General features: G+C 38.9%; 1 protein-coding gene across 29 annotated transcripts in view; it reads left to right on the plus strand.

Annotated features, from left to right (window-relative positions):
* Window positions 1-18904, plus strand: part of trol (terribly reduced optic lobes) — a 604861-nt gene that overhangs the window by 378015 nt on the left and 207942 nt on the right. For all 29 annotated transcript variants that reach the window (XM_065435395.1, XM_065435391.1, XM_065435373.1 and 26 more), the window contains 8 exons: window positions 814-1023; window positions 3523-3693; window positions 4816-4955; window positions 5311-5422; window positions 5783-5908; window positions 10673-10800; window positions 16577-16725; window positions 17596-17703. In XM_065435395.1, coding sequence (XP_065291467.1) covers window positions 814-1023; window positions 3523-3693; window positions 4816-4955; window positions 5311-5422; window positions 5783-5908; window positions 10673-10800; window positions 16577-16725; window positions 17596-17703 — 1144 coding nt within the window. The remainder of the gene's footprint in view (window positions 1-813; window positions 1024-3522; window positions 3694-4815; window positions 4956-5310; window positions 5423-5782; window positions 5909-10672; window positions 10801-16576; window positions 16726-17595; window positions 17704-18904) is intronic.

Genomic DNA, 18904 nt, shown 5'->3' on the forward strand with positions numbered 1-18904 from the left:
TGAAGCTGCTGGGCCATGCTTGGATGTTGATATTCTCAAGAACATGCGGAGTGAAAACAGTTCCACTTTTCAGTGAAACTGGCTGTAGTTAATAAAAAGAGAACGTATCTGAATGTGCAAAAGCCCAAATGGTGTTATAAAACATACAGTTTTTATAAGCGTATGATTGCTTGGTGATCATTATGACAGTAACATTAGTGTTAGGTCACATGGCAAGTAAACAGCTTTAAGGATGACAATTTAATGCAGTGCGTTGTCTCTCATCATTTTACTCAGCCTTCCTGGTTAAACTACATATATGATTTGTTGTTTAAGCATTAGCATCCATATTGTTTTCACCTGTGCACAGAAGGATGTTTTCATCTACATTAAATTTCATTAACTACTTTGAATGGTTGTTGATAGACCCTTGCAAATGTTCACAGAAATTAAGATACTTCATAGTGAAGCTTAGAATGACTGAAAGCTGAGCTAGTTCGTGGCGTTGTTGTCCACTTCTCTTAATTCTCTTGTGTCTGTGTCTGCGCACCTTAACCCCTTTTCTGCATTATGAATCCTTACGAACTAGCTCGGCTTTCTGTCGTTCTAAGCGTCATTTCTAGTACCTTAAGCCCCTTTTCATCATTCGTGTTGTCTATTTCTCTTCTCTTGTGTCCATGTATGCACACCTTAACCCCGTTTTTGCATTATGAATTCATAGTGAAAGCAGGAATGCTTATAGATGTCATTACGTGTGAGCAAGTCTTTAAAAAAGCCTTGCATATGAGGCTGTATGATGCTTACTTTCTTCTATTTTTTCTGCAACATTGCCAGATTCCTCTAGCCAATGAAGTGTCCGTTGCCACTATGAGCATTCTTCCCGATGGAAGCTACATGGATGTCACAGAAAAGTTTAGGCCTAACCAGAATGCAGTGCATTCTAACCCTGCAAATCGAGAGTTCAAGATAGACAGCCAAGTAAAAACATCAGAGGCACCTGTTCACTATTACTGGAGCCTGCCTGCAGAATTTCTTGGAAATCAGGTAAGTAAATTAAGCAGAATTTATCAGGACAAAAATGAAAATAACCTTAAAACATTTTCTTGGGTCGGTACATAACCGAGAAGGAAAAACAGTGGCGTGAAAAGAAACAAGTGTAAGACAACCACACAGGACTGGTGCTTACTTCAAACTGAGGTTTATTGAAGAAATGTGATATTTATAAGTACAGCACAATAAACCTGTAGTGTATTTCCTGTAAATTTGGCACATATTTCATTCATGCTCTTAAGGTTACATTTCAATACGAAAGAAGTGTTGTTGGTGATCCATGCATCTTGGAGAATTTCATTGAGTATTTATCCAGTCAAAAGTCTTTATAACTAAGCACTTGGGACCTTTAAAATCTTTTGTTAAACAGGTCACTTTGTTGCAAAAATTTTACACCTTACCACTTAAGACACTATAACCACATTTTAAAAAGTTAAACGTTATTTAACATGAATTTCAGTGATAGTGAAATAAGTTACTAAGTTTAAAGAAAAAACGAGTCACAAAACACAAAGGACAAGAGGAGGTTCACACCACAACTGGACAAGTGGAGAGGTTCATACCACAATGACCAGTCGTTGTGGTGTGAACCTCTCCTCTTGTGCTGTGTGTTTTGCAACTGGTTTTTTCTTTCAACTTTGTACCGACTAGCCCGGATTTCAACCATTCACTAAGTTTATTCTATGCAATTCGTCTGATGGAATGTGCAACTGCAGCCAAATTTATGGCATCAAGGTTCATGGAATGCTCCAAAGGGAAAGCTAGGAGTGACAGAAGGTTAATTACTGCAGTGTGTTTAATGCTGCTATTGCCTTCCTTGTCAAAATTCTTGGTTCGTTTGTAAACTCAGCATCACTGCTTCCTTTGTCAACCTTTGCCTACTTCCCATCCCCATTGTTTAAAGAGTTCACCAGAGTTTAGAGTTTGCTACTTAGCGCCACTGCTGTGCAGGAGCATAAGGTTGCGCATAATTTGGTATCATTTTGCCAGCAGGCCATGCTGTGCCACTCGTCAGTGTTTTTGGCTTCTTGGCCTGCTAAGCGTTTGCTACTTCAAAATCCAGATTTCCCCACATGGTCTTTATTGTGGTGTTGACCGGCATACCCTAGGCACGCCACAGCTCCCTATGGAGAAGGAAAAACAGCAGTGTGAAAAAACAAGATCAAGACGAGTAGAGAGGACTGGTGCTTGTCTTGACCTAACCTAACCTTGTGTCACTCATCTCGTCCTTGTTTCTTTTGCGCTTCTGTTTTGTTCTTCTCAGTTATGAATTAACTCGTCCAAGAAAATGTTTTATTAATCCCTGTGCAGGCTGCAGAAAGCAGTGATGGCACCTCCATAGGGAGCTCATACGGTCTGGCTTACTCCACCATTTATGTAAAGTGAAAATGACTAGCTGTGCATAAATGCATAACTTTAACCATAATATGGTTAAAGTTATTATTAAACAATACTTGTACCTTTTCTTTCACAGAAATGTTATTGACTAAGATAATCTTGGCAATCTTGGTGTAACACAACAGTCAATCATACTTGGAATAAGTTTTCTTGTATGCACCTATTATTATTATTAGGGGTGTGCAAATACAGAATAGTAGATTTCGAATCGAATCAAGAAAAAAAGCCGAATATCGAATCAAATATAAAAAAACTTTTTCACAAGAGTTTTATGCTTACAAAATTTTGGCAAGAAAACACTGTACTGCACATGCTCAGGAGTATCCTAGCATTGCATAACAAGAATGTACTAAGCTGTCAGTAAAGTTAATACATAGAAGTCAAGATACGCAGTACGGTCTGCTCTTATTAAAGAAAATGCCAAATTAGTAAGCCAGAACTGATTACAGCTCAGTTATATGAAGATCTGGAAAACGTTTTTTCTCCATAGATTTTCTGTTGAGCAGAACCAAGTGCTTCTTTTCCTCTGAAACTAATGAATTAGTGACGTTCTATTGTACTGAATGCCATTGAGGTCCTCAGTTTAATAGTGGCCCTGTGTATTGCGGCAATGTTTTATTTTTTGCATAAAAAGTTTTGCTTTCCAGTTTTCCTACGAAGTACAGAAGGGCTGTTCTAACTTGACGGCAGGTGGGTTAGTATAAGGTCAATCTGCGTGACAGACAAAATATCACAGGACTCAATCACTGCTCTGCGCATAGCTGGCACTGACAGTAAAGAGCAGATGCCGTCCATGCAGTTTCATTGTTAGATTCAGCGCGTCATTTGGCACCTGTCAAAGATTCTGAAATCTGGAGCATCACCTCAAGCTTATGTGATGCTCACTATCACTAACGTTCACTATTTGATTCAATTCGGTGATATCTGAGTATTCACACACCCCTAAATTTTATGCCCGCCAATTCCCCTTGGCCTACAAAGATACCCCAATGAAGTCACAGTATTAATAAATGATTAAGTATATAATTATACATTAAACATTCATTGTCTTCTCAGCATTTTCAATTGTCAAAAGTGTTTTATTTGTGCCTTCAGATCAACAGCTATGGAGGTCAGCTCAAGTACACCTTTAGGTACCAAGCATCGTCAAGACCTGTACAAGCTGCAGACATTATCATCAGAGGAAATGGGATCACATTGTATCACACCCTGAGGCAGTCATATGGTCCCCTGAGAGACAATACTATTGAAGTACAATTTGTGGAGGTAGGAGTTTGAATTGGATGCAGAGCTTATTAATTATTGAAAGGGAAAATTGTCATCCACCAGACTGTAGCACGAAGCTACGAAGGACTCTGTTTTTTTTTTCCATCAACCACGAAGCTTTCTTTCTGAGAAACCTGATATGTAGCTTCGTGCTACAGTCGAGTGGATGACAATTTCTCCTTCTGAACTTTCATCCACCTTGTGGGCTTCTGCAGAACTGATTTCTACAGAACTGAGCTTACTATTTAATATACTGTCATGCCTTGTGATATCATTTAACAGCTATAAAAGTCTCATTTTCAGACATAAACTTCATCAAATTGCAAATTTTGTTAAGCCAATGTTTTAATGCTTTAGCAGTGCAAAGAAATTATTATGTCCTTATAGAAGCCTTATTATTAGATATGTTGTTATTGCATAATATCTTGAAGAATTGCATAAATGAAATGTCCAGATGCAAATTGTGCAGCTGCATCAGCTAAAGTGGCATAACCAAAGCAGTGTTCTCATGATTTAGGTATTTTGTTGTTTTTGTTTTGTTTTTGTTCAATGTTCAATGTTTTTTGTTCAATATTGAAGCCCATTACTTTATATAATGTAAGCTGCAATTTACTGGATCACACAGAGGACTCTGCACATGAAAACATACTATTTACACCAGTGTAAATGCGCTGACATGAGTCATATGATTAGCTTGGCAAAGGGTGGGCAACTCTGTGAGCTTGCAAGATTTCCAAAATGCCATGTGCAGTATGCAAATCAAAGTACCCATGCATTGTGAAAGATTAGAAATGCAGTGCAAAAGTTCATTGCAAAACAGGTGTAGTACATTGCCTTCTACAGAAATTATTCAGGAGACTAAAACAATTTATTGGTGTTTAAAATTTCAAAGTATTTAAGTTGGTTAAATTGATGTGGCACTGTACTGTGAAGTTACTGACCTCAGAATATGATAGGATTTTTTTATACTAGCAGCAGACCTGAGGCAGCAGTATCCATCTTGTGTAGTTTCAGTGGCTGTCGATTAAATTTCTTTTTTCATTTTATCCACTATGTAGCTAGCTGTATGGTTGGTTTGTAATTCCCTGTTAATGAGCTGATTGCTTTTGTTTCTGTTTCTAGGGCGAATGGCACAAGGATGCCCGACACAGTGCCATCGGTAGCCCCGACACAGCCACCAGGGAAGACATCATGCTTGTGCTGCAAAATGTAGAAGGCATTTTTATTCGAGCCAGCTTTGACAGTGAACTGGCAGAGTCAAGGTACGTGCATGCGCTTTCCTCACGGGAATCTAAAACGGTTATAACAGCACTGTCAGCTCTTTTCGTTGTTTTAGAATTGGCCAAAATAACTTTGGCCGATGGAAGATCTTGCAGTTGTAGTTATTTCAAATGCATATAGTTTTACACACACACTCATCCGACTCTGTTACTAGTACGCTCATTGGTTTGACCTTTATACACTTATGAATGTATATAGTCACAATAAATGTATGTATAAAAGTTCAGATGTTGCTTTGTGTATCAGGAATTTTTCTCAGAACAAACATCACACACCCCTGCATTAGTGCTTTGCAGTTCAAATCCTGCGTTCATTTTACCTCATTCTCTATTTCAGTGTTCATGGCCTCGAGATGGACTCGGCTTCTTATTCAAGTCCCAAGAACCCTCCTGCTTCTTTTGTGGAGCAGTGCTCATGTCCAACAGGTTACACTGGAAATTCTTGTGAGGTAGGATTTTGTTCTAATGTGGGTACATTACATGTAATGTAATGTGTGGTGTACAGAAATGAATAATGCTTCAATTATTTTTGGGGAATACTCGGAGCTGTCATGTTCATACAAACCACACTTGTTGCGAGTGTTTTGAATGAGCAAAAGTCACCTGGACAAGTCATAATATCACGTAGTGGCATGCAATTCAGATTGCTGTTTTTATGTGTGGCAAAATGCTCTTTACTTGGGCTAAAAATTTAGTATGTTTAAAAAGCAAAGGTAAAATTATTTTTAAAAAGAGCTAGGAACTAGGTAAAAGAACTTTCTTTTTTATATGTTTGGGTGGCTGTATGAATATTCCATTTCATTCTCTAGAACTGTGGTCCTGGCTACATACGACGGCGATCTGGACCCTACCTTGGCGAGTGCGTTCAAGGCGTGCTCCCTTGCAATTGCAACGGCCACTCGAATTCCTGTGACCAACAGACTGGCCGCTGTCTGGTAAGGCTTACTTTAGCTGCTGCTATCCTGATCAAATGTATTAAACTTTCCACAGTACCTCTTGATTTGCGAGTAGAGCTGTAGAAAGTCATTATGTGTGTATGCTACTTTATTCAATATTTAATCTATAATCATAATCATAAGCAAATAACTATTATGCTAGACCATCTCTCAGACACCTATGCACTCTATTCTTAACCATCAATGTCATACTCTTCCCTCTCACTGTGCCCTCTTCCAGGCCTGCTCATGCGTAGATTGCAATGATTTATGCCAGTTACTAATTCAACTAGGTTTGTCGAGAGTTTCAGTCCCATGTTTTTATTCCTCTGTGTGGAGACATTGCTTACAATGTAAAAGCACACTTCCATGCCATGCAGAGCTACTTGCTCGGCAGTTATGACAAATTTAGTAAATAATCGTGCTCATTCTGATTACCCCAGCCTATTTTTTAAAGCATTGCCAGTCTGTTTACACTGTACATTATATCCATGCAACTGTTTAGCTCACTACTCCGATTACTTTGTCTGGATCAGCTCTTCAAAATCCCACATTTCGATGAGGGCGAAATGCAACAATGACCTTGTGCCGTGCATTGGGTTCACGTTAAAGAACCTTGGGTGGTCAAAATTAATCCAGAGTCCTCCACTACGGCGTGCCTCATAACCTTGTCGGGATTTTGGCACATTAACCCCAGAATTTAATTCAGTTCTTTGAAATCATTCAAAAAGTTGTTCATCCTCTGTACCACTGAACAGGCACAGATGCAATAGACACAGTGAAAAAGTTGCACTCAATGTTGATACAGTAAAAACCAAATACATATTAGGAAGCTTAGCCAGCAACTGGCATCGTGGTGTGCATAAAGTAGTCCTGTCATTGACTGGACAAGTGGCATTCATGTTAATTCTAGACAACAAATGGAAGCTGAATTTAGCCCATTGTCTCTCAAAGCATCAAACACAAAAGCTTTTTTTTTAATCAAGAATGTTCAAGATATGTTAATCACTGTTTCTGTTACTGGGTTGCTCTCTTAATAGGTTTCTGCTTTATTTATTATTATTATTATTATTATTATTATTATTATTTATTATTTGTATTACCCTCAAGGCCAAGGGGCATTGCAGAGGGGAGTGGTATGAACAGTTTAAAAGGTTACAAGAATGCAGTATGTTATAATAAAAAGAAAAAATACTCATTGCTGTTATTATGCAATGTTAGCTAAGGTACAAGTGAAAAAAACAGTCAGGTTATGAAAACCAGACAGTAATAATGTTTGGCAAGTACAAAATAGCTGCTACTTATACAATATTAGCTAGTGCTTGTTTAAAGGCATTGTTATCTGTAATAGTTACAATGTCTGGAGGAAGGTGGTTCCATTCCCGAGATGTTCGCGGAAGAAATAACTGAAAAAAGACTTTTGGTGTGGCACGATACGAACCCTACTTTGAGGGAATGGTCAATGCGATGAGAAACATACACTGGTGGCGTAATTAAATCAGTTCATAGCACATGGTGGTAGTATAATTTATGAAACAGAGCTAGTCGGGATATTTTTTGGCGAGAAGCCAATGGTGGTAAGTTGAGGCTAGTTTTCATAGTACTTATGCTTGCAGTTCTATTACAGATGGAAAGAATGAAATGAACCGAATTATTTTGAACAAGTTCAAGAGAATTAATTAGATTAACTTGGCATGAATCCCAAACAGCCGATGCGTATTCTAATTTTGGGCGTATTAGTGTTGTATACAGCAGTAGTTTTAAAGTTGGCGGAGCGGAATGAAAATTTCAGTGCAAGTAACCTTACGTCCGGTTGGCATTGTTAATTATGTAATTGGTATGAACAGCCCATGACGGCTTAGTCGTAATATGAACTCCAAGGTACTTATATCTGTCAGCGGATTCAAGGGCAATGTTATCCAGGTAATACTTAGGTAAGGCATGAGCCGCTCAAGATATTCTTATTACTTTGCATTTGTTAATATTAAGTTCCGTTAGCCATTTCTTACACAAGCTAGAAATAATGTTTAGATTGACCTGCAGTGCACTTATGTCATCAGAGTACTTATTTTGCAAAAAACAGTGCAATTATCGGCAAAAAGGTGAATATTTGAGAATATTTCGAAAGGAAGGTTGTTAATATAGATAATAAATAAAAGAGGACCTAGTACAGAACCTTGTGGTACACCTGAACATACTTTAGTGAAGGCTTTAGTGTTTAGTGAATACCTTAGTGTTAGCACTGACAAACTGAAAATGATTGGTTAAAAAACATTCTAGCCATTTTAAGAGGTTACAGTCAGGATTAAGAAGGCTTAGTTTGTATAGTAACAGCTTGTGACATACCTTATGAAATGCTTTAGAGAAATCTAGGAAAATTCAGTCAGCAAATGAGGATTGATCTAGAATGCATTGTAACTTGTGCGTAAACAAGATGAGCTGTGTTTTGCACGAATATGTTCTCCGAAAACCATGATGCGGCTGACGTGAACTTTCGAGAAAATTAACCAGATGACTATATATGATGTGCTCCAGCACTTTGCAACAGATGCTGGTGAGAGATATTGGTCTATAACTAGCGGGAGAAGATTTAGCCCCTGATTTGTGGATGGGAACCACCTTCCCAGTTTTCCATTGTATAGGCAAAGTAGATGCGTCCACTGATTGTGCAAAAAGTTTTGCTAATATGACGGAACTGCAAGTAGATGTGTTCTTCAAAAATTTAGTACTTATAGTATTGTAACCTGGGGAAGTCTGATATTTTAAATTGGCAATGAGTTGCGCAACACCAGATGTATCAATGACACTGAGATCCATGACTGAGTAATTATACTGACTCATGAAAGGTAAATCGGAGCTAGATAATGGCGAGAAGTTTTTCAGAAGGGTTTGAAATCTGGGCCAGTTGGTACATACTTGAACGAAAAAACCAGTCAAAAACACAAAGGACAAGAGGAGAAGTTCACACCACAACGATTGGACTATCAACTGCGGTTTATTAGAATCGGTGTAGTCCCAGCAAGGCCAGCAGAGCATGCGCAACTGCATCATCACTAATCACATACCATGAAAAGACAAGAAACGTTTCTATCGGGACCGACTTAGAAATTCAAATTCTTTTTCATGTAAGCGCACCGAGGTTGTACTAACGCAGTCATCACCTAATAAACTGATGTAGTACGCTTCCAGGATTTCTCGCTCTTCTTTGCCCTTGCCCCTACCAAGAATCGTCACATTGCTAAACAAAGGATAACAACCACACTCATTGCAATGGCAAGGCAAGTTTGCACCGTTATCTGACCCCAGGGAGGAGTGGTGCTCACGCAGGCGGTCATTAATACATCGACCGGTTTGGCCTATGTAAAATCTTTCGCACGTGAGAGGGAACTTATAAACAACCCCTGTTTTCTGCCCCTTGTAAGCTTTCGGGTCTGTGTTCACGCATTTCTCGAGGCAGGGCAAGGAACCATGTTTGCACAACGCAGCATGAAAACCGTTTCACGGCATGTGCTGCAGGGGTTGTTTATAAGTTCCCTCTCACGTGCGAAAGATTTTACATAGGCCAAACCGGTCGATGTATTAATGACCGCCTGCGTGAGCACCACTCCTCCCTGGGGTCAGATAACGGTGCAAACTTGCCTCGCCATTGCAATGAGTGTGGTTGTTATCCTTTGTTTAGCAATGTGACGATTCTTGGTAGGGGCAAGGGCAAAGAAGTGCGAGAAATCTTGGAAGCGTACTACATCAGTTTATTAGGTGATGACTGCGTTAGTACAACCTCGGTGCGCTTACATGAAAAAGAATTTGAATTTCTAAGTCGGTCCCGATAGAAACGTTTCTTGTCTTTTCATGGTGTGTGATTAGTGATGATGCAGTTGCGCATGCTCTGCTGGCCTTGCTGGGACTACACCGATTCTAATAAACCTCAGTTGATAGTCCAGTCATTGTGGTGTGAACTTCTCCTCTTGTCCTTTGTGTTTTTGACTGGTTTTTTCGTTCGAGAAGTTTTTGTTGAACCCTGTGTTTAAAACCAAAGCACAGGAGTGAGCAGGAACAGGTTCACTGGAAGGATCATTCAATGTGATGCTTTTGTCGGCAGAAGGGTTAACTAAGCCCCAGAATTTTGATACATTGGTGCTTAGCAATGATGGAAGGACATTAGTTTGGAAATTAAACTTGGTGACCTTCAATGCATTTACATACTCATCAGAAGCAGTTTTATATTTTGCTCTGTGTGATTCACTCGGTGTCTGATTAGCTAGTCGATAAAGACATTCTTTCCTGTTTGATATAAACATTGTATATGGCTATTATACCATGGTGCCTGAGGATTAGAAGTTATTGTGTGGACAGGAATGTATTGTACTGTTAGGCATCCGACTTGAGCTGCAAACATGTTCCAGTTAGACTGGACAGAACGGTCATTAATACCATGAATAAAGACTGCAATAAATTCAGCTAGCTTGTCGTTTATGGCATCAAAGTTAGCTCTCTTGTAGTTGTGTATGGCTTTCTTCATTTAGCTAGTTTGAACAGATGGTGCAGAAAGAGTAAAGGTCAGCAGCGCATGATCAGATACGTGGTAGATGTATTACCGGAGAGGCAAGGTCAAGGTTTGAAGTCAAGATTAAATCTAATAAGTTTGCTGAGTTAGGTGATGTTCTAGTTGGTTCGGTCATGAGCTGCGAGAGTGAAAAAACAACACAAATCTAGGAAACTGCTTGCCTCGGTCAAAAATGCTCCTGTGGCGTGATTTCTTTGCAGAATTGTCAGCACAATACGGATGGTCCAAGCTGTGAAACCTGCAAACGAGGTTTTTATGGTGACGCAAGGCGAGGTACGCCAACTGATTGCCAGCCTTGTCCATGCCCGATGGTTGATGTACCTGGACAGTAAGCACAAAGCTTTGCTTTTGTCTCATGCATGGTCTTTGCTTGCCATTCAGTATGTGCTTATGATTCCTTTACTATTTAACATGGAGATCTGGCATAACTGTTTAAGAAAAGCACTGTAATACCAGTGTGTACACATCTCCGATTTCTTTGTATCATGATATGCAAGCTTTCAACCAGTTGGAAGCCGGTGATCACCAATTGATCTTCGAGTGTTGGTCTACCCACCACATTAGCTCCACGCAGCAGTGACAGCATTGTGCTGATGAAGCTCATGTTCCAATGAAGGCAGAAAGTGAAAATTCTCATGTGTGCAGGTTCACTTCAATCAATATTAAGCAGCACCAGATGATAAAAATCAATCCAGAGCAATCACTATGGAGTTCCCCACAGCTGTGATGTGGGTTTGGCTCATTAAACCCCATAATTTATTATTATTCAACACGTAAGCATAAAGCAAAAATTGACCAGCAGGCAAGTACCACATTCTGATGCAAAATGGTAAAGTAATAGCTTGTGCACACTATACCCAACCCAGCATGAGTCTGTTCTATATAACAGACTAAATACAATTTATTAGCATTGCGTTATTTATTAAAACTTTACCCTTTGGGCACGGACGGGCATGGAAATGATGCACTGCTAGAAACAGCAGACAGGCTTCCCACACAAGAGCAACCTTTGCAAAATATGCTTCAGGTTAAAGATAATTTCCCATAACCATGTGCTGAGTGAGTGGCACATGAGGCTGGATATAAAGAACTAATAAAGCGTAATACATGAATGGTCCCTCTTGAATGATTTGGCCTCTTGTCACTTATCAGCAGGCTGAAATTTGAGATCTCTCTATACGTCTCCGTTGACACCTAGCACAACATGGTAACTATGCTTCAGTTTTCAAAAAGACAGTAGTGAGGTGATGTAAGCAACAGAATATAGCACATTTATTGCAGAACAGCCTAGCAGGCGGTGCTTGCACTGATGTGGGTTTTTTTAATATGCTCTAGCAATCCCAAATTTGGCTTCCCCACAGCATTGTGTTGCAGAAGTGAATTATTAAATACATGAGAAGATATAGGTCCACTAGCTGTACATTTTGCTTGTACAATTATTATTAATCTCATAACAATGTATAGTCATTCTGATGTAATGTAAAATTTATTTGAAACATATATTATTGCATTTCTTCTGATATTTCTTTTATATAACATTTTTTACTTTGTCATTTAAAGTAATTGATTTTTTTTTCTTCTGCACTCTATGATATGAAAGCATCTTGAGGTACATCATTATATATTCCTCATCCGGCAAAAGTTGTGCAACATTGTGAAATTAAACTCTTTACTTCTTGTTGTGAAATGCCTTATGCTGTATCAGTATACTTTGTAAAATGGCTAAGCCTCTGAGCTGCACTTCTATGCTGAAATTATTCTGCAGAAGCTCATTTATAAAAAACTGACATTTGGCTTGAAACTGGCATTTTTATTGAAGATAACGCTGAAGTGTACAATTAATATTGGCCTAATTAGGACTCTGCAAGTTCTCACAAGTAATTGTACATAGTAGATAGAATGCCTTCAATTACAGTGCAAGTATTGTGAACCATTTAGTTGGTTTGCGCTTTAACCCATGCACTCTAGTTGTATGCAGTCAACCCTGTATTTTTATGATGTGGTTTTACTCCTAAACTAAACTGCATGATGCACGCAGATGCAATTTGGCCATGCTAACTAAATTTCCAGCACCAGGTGATGATGTATGATGACAATACTGTATTTTTATCATATAATATGGTATAATTATGATAACATTTGCATTTGTACTAAAAGAATTAAGGTACACTACATTTGTTAGAAAATTTTGTTACTGTGTGGCAACACTAGAACAAAAGCATGGCAGTTTGGGCGAATTGGTATGTCATGACTGTTTTAGGCTTCTAGCGTAGCTCAGAAAGAGCAAAAAAGGAAGGAGGTAGGGGTAATCAAAGGGAACGGAAGCACTCACTCTGTTTTCCGTTCCCTTTGATTACCGCTACCTCCTTCCTTTTTTTGCTCTTTCTGAGCTGCGCTACAAGCCTAAAACAGTCAACACTAGAACAAATCTGGGTAGCCCAGTGGTTTATCCTGCTCTTATAGGACAAGGTCATATGTAAGCACAAAAATGTGCAATTATTTTTTTAATTAGCTTTCGCAACCACATTTCATAATTTTTAAAAATCCATGCTGGTGCTATCTCATTCGTTAGCATCTAAGTAATTTTTGTGCTGCATTGCTTACCATGATACCTATTACACAGTTGCCTAAACATACGTCTGATTGACATGACAATAATTTTGGGGAAAGTGAATATAGTAGATCAGATACATTTATCTGCTCTGAATCTGGATTAGCATGGTCAATATTGCCATAGAGCTTGTAACCTACTTGTAGCGAACCTGTGTGTTGTACTGTACATATATTGTAGCATTCAAACAGTGTGTTGCCATGCTATAGCATAGCCTGGTAGTGCTCCTTTCCAGCATGCTTGCATAAAGGCTGCATTCCCAACACCTTGCTCTCTCTCTCTTCCGCCCTGCCCATTCCTTGTTCAGCCTTATGACCTCCTGGATTGCGGGTTTCCCCTCAGAATGGTAACCTCCTCCTTTCCTACTAACATAACTTTCCCCTGTGTGCTTCTTAGTGGGCTAGTACTTCATCTCTACCCACTAACACCCTGCACAAAGGGTCTCTGACATGGTTTTCCAGGTTACTGTCAACCTTGCAGATTTGGCCTGCCACCATATATTTTTTATGTAGAGCGGAAATAACTTATTGTAGAAAGTGCCATTCTGCAACTTCAGGGAGACAGCGTGGAAGTAGGCAGATGTTACTTGCATGCACAGATCAGTGTCCAATTTACTGACAAACAATATTTCACTAACTGCCTTCTTGGCTATTCTCTTTAGTGCTGAAACCAGGCAGCAATGAAGTAATAATCAATTAGCAGAAATTCTGAGATGTTCAGTAAGTTCAACATATCCACCCCCGAAATGAGCTGCAGAATGCATTGTTCTAGTTAGTTTTGTCCAATAGTGGCTGAGGAAGGCTTTTGGGGCAATGTTAAGTTGGCCACCAATGTATAATGTAATATAATTTAGGAACAAATACTTGAACACTGCTGTAAATCACAGGATTTGTGCTAAATGAACATGATTTCATTAATGTTTGACTTCAGTTCCAGTTGCAATAGAAAAATGCTCTAAAGTACTTTGTTAAATAGTTATTTAGTGGAGCATACTTAATTAGCCAACTGATCATTGTGATCTTGGAAGTAATGTCTGCATATTCAAGTAAATCACCTGAAGTGGAAGAATTGCACAATCTGCCTCAGGCAAGCTTTCAAAAAATTCTTCGATAAAAAAAATACCATTAACAGCTGGTATCCACAAGCATGATTTTCAAAACCAAGCTTCTTCAATGTATCAAAACTTGTTAGATCCTCATGTTTCTTGGAATTCTAGTTATTTCTGAATTTTTTCCACACATTTGTATTGCATGTATATGCAGTGCAGAAAGTAATATTTTCTTTCACTATTGACTGCACCATATCATTTCTTGGTGCTATTTGGCCTTCATTGGCCCTTGTGCCACAAAACGCCATGTATCATCATCAATATTTCCTTTCTAGCACAGTCAATTATTGCATGGAGCAACAGTTGAAAGGAGATGCTTAACTACATTTTATTTCATTCTGGTAGATGCAAGGATTCATGACATCTCAGTGTTTTATTGTGAACCTTTAAAAATGTAATTCTAATCATAGGCATTAATCTCTGCATGTGTGTGGTATAGTTGTATGTCCTGCAAAATAACCTTCAAAAACCACCTCAGGGTCCTATAAAGTTCTGTGCACCTGTTTGGCACAAACTTTATTTGTGCTGGGCTTCTAGCTTGCTAATATATCTTAATAAAACAATTTGTTGACTGTTACACATGCTGACTTTTTTGTTGTTGCAAGTTTTCACCAATGTCCTGCATGTGCTAAACATTCTTTAAGGAGGATGCCATTAAAAAAAATGAATCTGCAAAGCCACCAGCAATAAAACAAAAAGAGATGTTCATTCAAAATTTTTCTACAGAGCTACTTCTAATGTGCAACTAGCCTAAAGCCACAAACAAATAATAAAGCATCTTCTGGTCTTCAAAATGAAAAATATGTTTGATATGCTGCACCAATCTTCGGAATTGTTTTTTCTAAAGTGGATGTTTCATCACTTATGTGGGAAAGATAAAGGAAAGAGTTTTCACTGAAAGGAAACAACTCTTTTCTTTAACACAACCTCTATTGCCAGTTTACCATTATCATTGAAAATAAAGGTGTACAACCAACGCATTCTACCGGAGCTGACATACGGGCAGATACTTGGAGACTTATAAAGAAGCTCTAAAACAAGTTAAGGACCGTGCAAAGGGTGATGGAATGAAAAATGTTAGGCATAACGTTAAGAGACAGGAAGAGAGCAAAGAGGGCTAGCCAATATTCTAATTCACATTAAGAGAAAGAAAAGTGGACCTGGGCAGGTCATGTAACGCGCAGGTTAGATAACCGGTGGGCCATTAGAGTTACAGAATGGGTGCCAAGAGAATGGAAGTGCAGTCAAGAATAGCAGAAGAGGAGGTGGGTGATGAAATTATGAAATTTACAGGCGCTAGCTGGAATCTGTTGGAAGAAGTGAATGTACATTATAAGTTGCTGAATTTTGCACTTTACACGAAATGCAACCTACACAGGACTTGATCATCTCATGGTGTTGATGGCTGTAGTTTGTGTTGTTTATTAACCAGCCCACTTGTGTAGAGGTCACAGAAAATCTTGAGAAATCTGCATGAAGTGACTTCAGTATGAAATCTTAGTTAGTCCTCTTGCAATGCTGACATGTATTCTTGCATTTCAAAAAGGTGTTTCAGCAATGACTTGACTGTCTCAAATAATTAAAAATGAGGAACTTAAGGAAAAATTATAAATTTTTATTGGCCCAGATTTATAGCAGTAGCAGACATCTGAATTTGTGTGATGTTGGCAGTAAGGCCAATAAGTATGTAATCACTTGAGAGCCCACACTGCGATTATGGAATAGAATCTGGTCAATGTTCAAGGCATGTCGACTTAGTAGAAATCCTGAGACCAGCACCAGTTTTGGAATTTCACGAAGAAACTTTTGTCGAAGTGCATTGGTGCTTCACCTGTAATTTTCCCAGAAAGCCATCCTTATAGACTGCAGGACAAAATTATGCCCAACACGAATTTATTTCATGGCAGATCTTGGCAATGTGTCATGAATGGTGGCAGACTCTGCACTCTTTCAAAATTAACATGTCTTAAGAAATGACCAGCTTTCTTGGACCAATCTCACCCTTTCAGCGCACATGTGTAATGACCCTGCCAATGCCACCTGTAACTGCCACAATGGCAGTAGTCGGGCAACTTCCTCCACTGTATATTGGTTACTGTAAGCACAGCTGTTTATTTGGAAAAAGCCATTACATGCATACACTCGACATATTAGTGCTGTTGCTTAGTGGTTCCAATGCAGCTTTATCTTGCTGAGGTTATGGAATCAGTTTACCGGGTGTGCATGGAAGTAATTTGCATGGATGAACTCAATATATAAGCTAAATGAATACATTTGGAAAAAAGTACTAATATTAATGTGACTAGATATGAGCTTTTTGCATTAGCACTGCCACTTCTGACTGATAGATTTCCACTTGATTCACAATGCATGCTCCTCTTCTAGGTTTTCACCAACCTGTGTGTTGGAGGCTGATGGCCAAGTGACCTGCAACTCGTGTCCAATTGGTTTTGAAGGCAGGCGTTGTGAACGCTGTGCTCCAGGATATGAGCGGTACCCACCTGGCTCTGTTGATGGATCTTGTCACTTAAAAGGTGTGTCCAATTTATGTGTTTTCAGTATGTGAACAATGTTAATTTTTTTAACTGCTTAACGCTTGTGTCGATATGTTTACTGAACAGAAATTAGACTGGCTTTCTGTATCAGTGCATAACATTACTGGCATTTAAGTTACTGTGTTCTTAATTTCATTACAGTAGTGCAGTGCACTGCGTGAGAAATCGTTACATGTTTTGGCCACATTGCACATGTCACTTTCTGCACTGGGCAAGAAAAGGGGAAACTATAGGCTAGTTTGGCAAGCAAGCGTGAAGCACTTGTCCTTCTTGACAGTTCATATCTTAATAAGGGAAGTATTCATATTTTATGTACAGAGTCTCAAGGCTTTACATGGCAAAAGAGTGCCCTGACATGAGCATTGCTCCGTAAAAAAAAACATTGCAAGACAACTGGTGTCAGAATATTGACACCTTTGTTGACAGAAGTCAGGGCCCGTATTCACAAAACGCTCTTACACTAAGAGCGCTTGTGCCAGCCAATAATGATGTAGGACATATTATTAGCGAAGGCAATCAGCCAATGGAAAACAGCACTTACAAACAAAAACTTTGTGAATTCGGCCCCAGAATTCTAAATTGTCGCTTCTCTCCTGTCTTATTACACTTTAATATCTTTGATACCCTGAGTAGCAGACTGATATGTTCTTAATTTTATGCAGTTTTTTTCTATGTGCAGTGACTTTGTCAAATTTTTTCTTTCCTTTTTGTTGGCTTGGACTTAAGTTCATAAGCTGAGTGCCATTGCCTGCTACTATCAGTTTCATTTGGCATGTCTGTGTAGTGTTCTAAGTGGAAAAATTACAGGAAAATGTGGTTGGCTGTTCATGAATTTTTTTTTTTTTTCAGAATGTGAACCTGGCCAGTTCCAGTGTGGTGATGGGTCATGCATAGATTTCAGGAGAAGGTGTGATGGTCATTATGACTGTAATGATTACACTGATGAACAGAACTGTGGTAAGTAATTTTTCATCTATATGGGCAAATTATTACTCTAGGCTTAATTAATTCAAGCTATTTGGAGTTGCAGATTCATTCATTCATTCATCTAATACAATGTCTGACAGAATTAATATTTAACAAACAAAAAAGCTGGACATATTAAAACTAACGGAGCCATTTCTTCTTGTGACCTTAGTCTGTATGTGTATGTGTGCGCCTTCCACTTAAGTTCGCAGGTTGCAAAGGTCCTAAAAACACTAAATTTTTTAACAGACCTGGTGCACACTTTGGAATGGAGAATAACACTGTGTGGTGGAGTGTGAAGGGGCACAAGGGACACAGAAAAATTAGGACAAGCACTGTCCCGCTTTGCCTTTGCACCACACAGCCTCATGGAAAACCAACTAGCCCAAACCATCACCCTAGTAATATGGCATCGAATTCTGGCTGTATGCTTTGTCACAGAAATTTGACGTTTTAGTGGTGACCACATTCGAAATTTTTTTTCCAGTACTTGCACACGTATAATTAGTCACTGAGTTGCTTGTGGCACAAGCTGAATCAGTGCTCTACGGTGGGCCATGTCTAAAAAAAAGTACTTCATGCTCTCCTAAATTTAATTTAGCCATACTTTTCGATATGTGTAAAGCAAAGCAGTGTTTTTCTTATTTGTGCCTGTTGGGTTGTGGTTGCAAAAGCTTTTCTTATTCGAGGAAAGTTGTTGGAGTCAAAACAGTGCAAAAACACAGGACGAAGGCTGAAGACAAAACCGATGCTGACCTGCAGTAAATGTTTATTGCATGCTATGCTCTCAAAATTATTACTTTGGAAATGGGGCAGTACATAGAGAAGAAAAATCTTGACGAAGTGATTACATGTGACTTCCTATTAATTGTCACTGACCCAGCCATATGCATGCAAATTTGCTTAAAAAATGGACCTCTTTATCAAACAGATTAACTAAAAGTGCACTAATGCGTGCTGTGTCTTTGTTATTTTGTACGCATCACAGATTTTAAATATTATCTGGCTTTCATACTTTCTTGGATTAGTTGTGTTGCTGAAATCAGGAGAGTACCCACAATCTTTTCAGTGCAGTGTTATGCTACTGCCTGCTCCAGATTCTAAAAAGTTTGTGTGCAGGCTGCTGTTGATGCAGTGGTTCGTTTGTTCCATTTAGGTTCTGCCACTGGACTGCAGTGTGTTGTATGCTGCT

Source organism: Dermacentor albipictus, chromosome 2 (assembly GCF_038994185.2).
Source record: "Dermacentor albipictus isolate Rhodes 1998 colony chromosome 2, USDA_Dalb.pri_finalv2, whole genome shotgun sequence".
In the NCBI taxonomy this organism is placed as follows: domain Eukaryota; kingdom Metazoa; phylum Arthropoda; class Arachnida; order Ixodida; family Ixodidae; genus Dermacentor; species Dermacentor albipictus.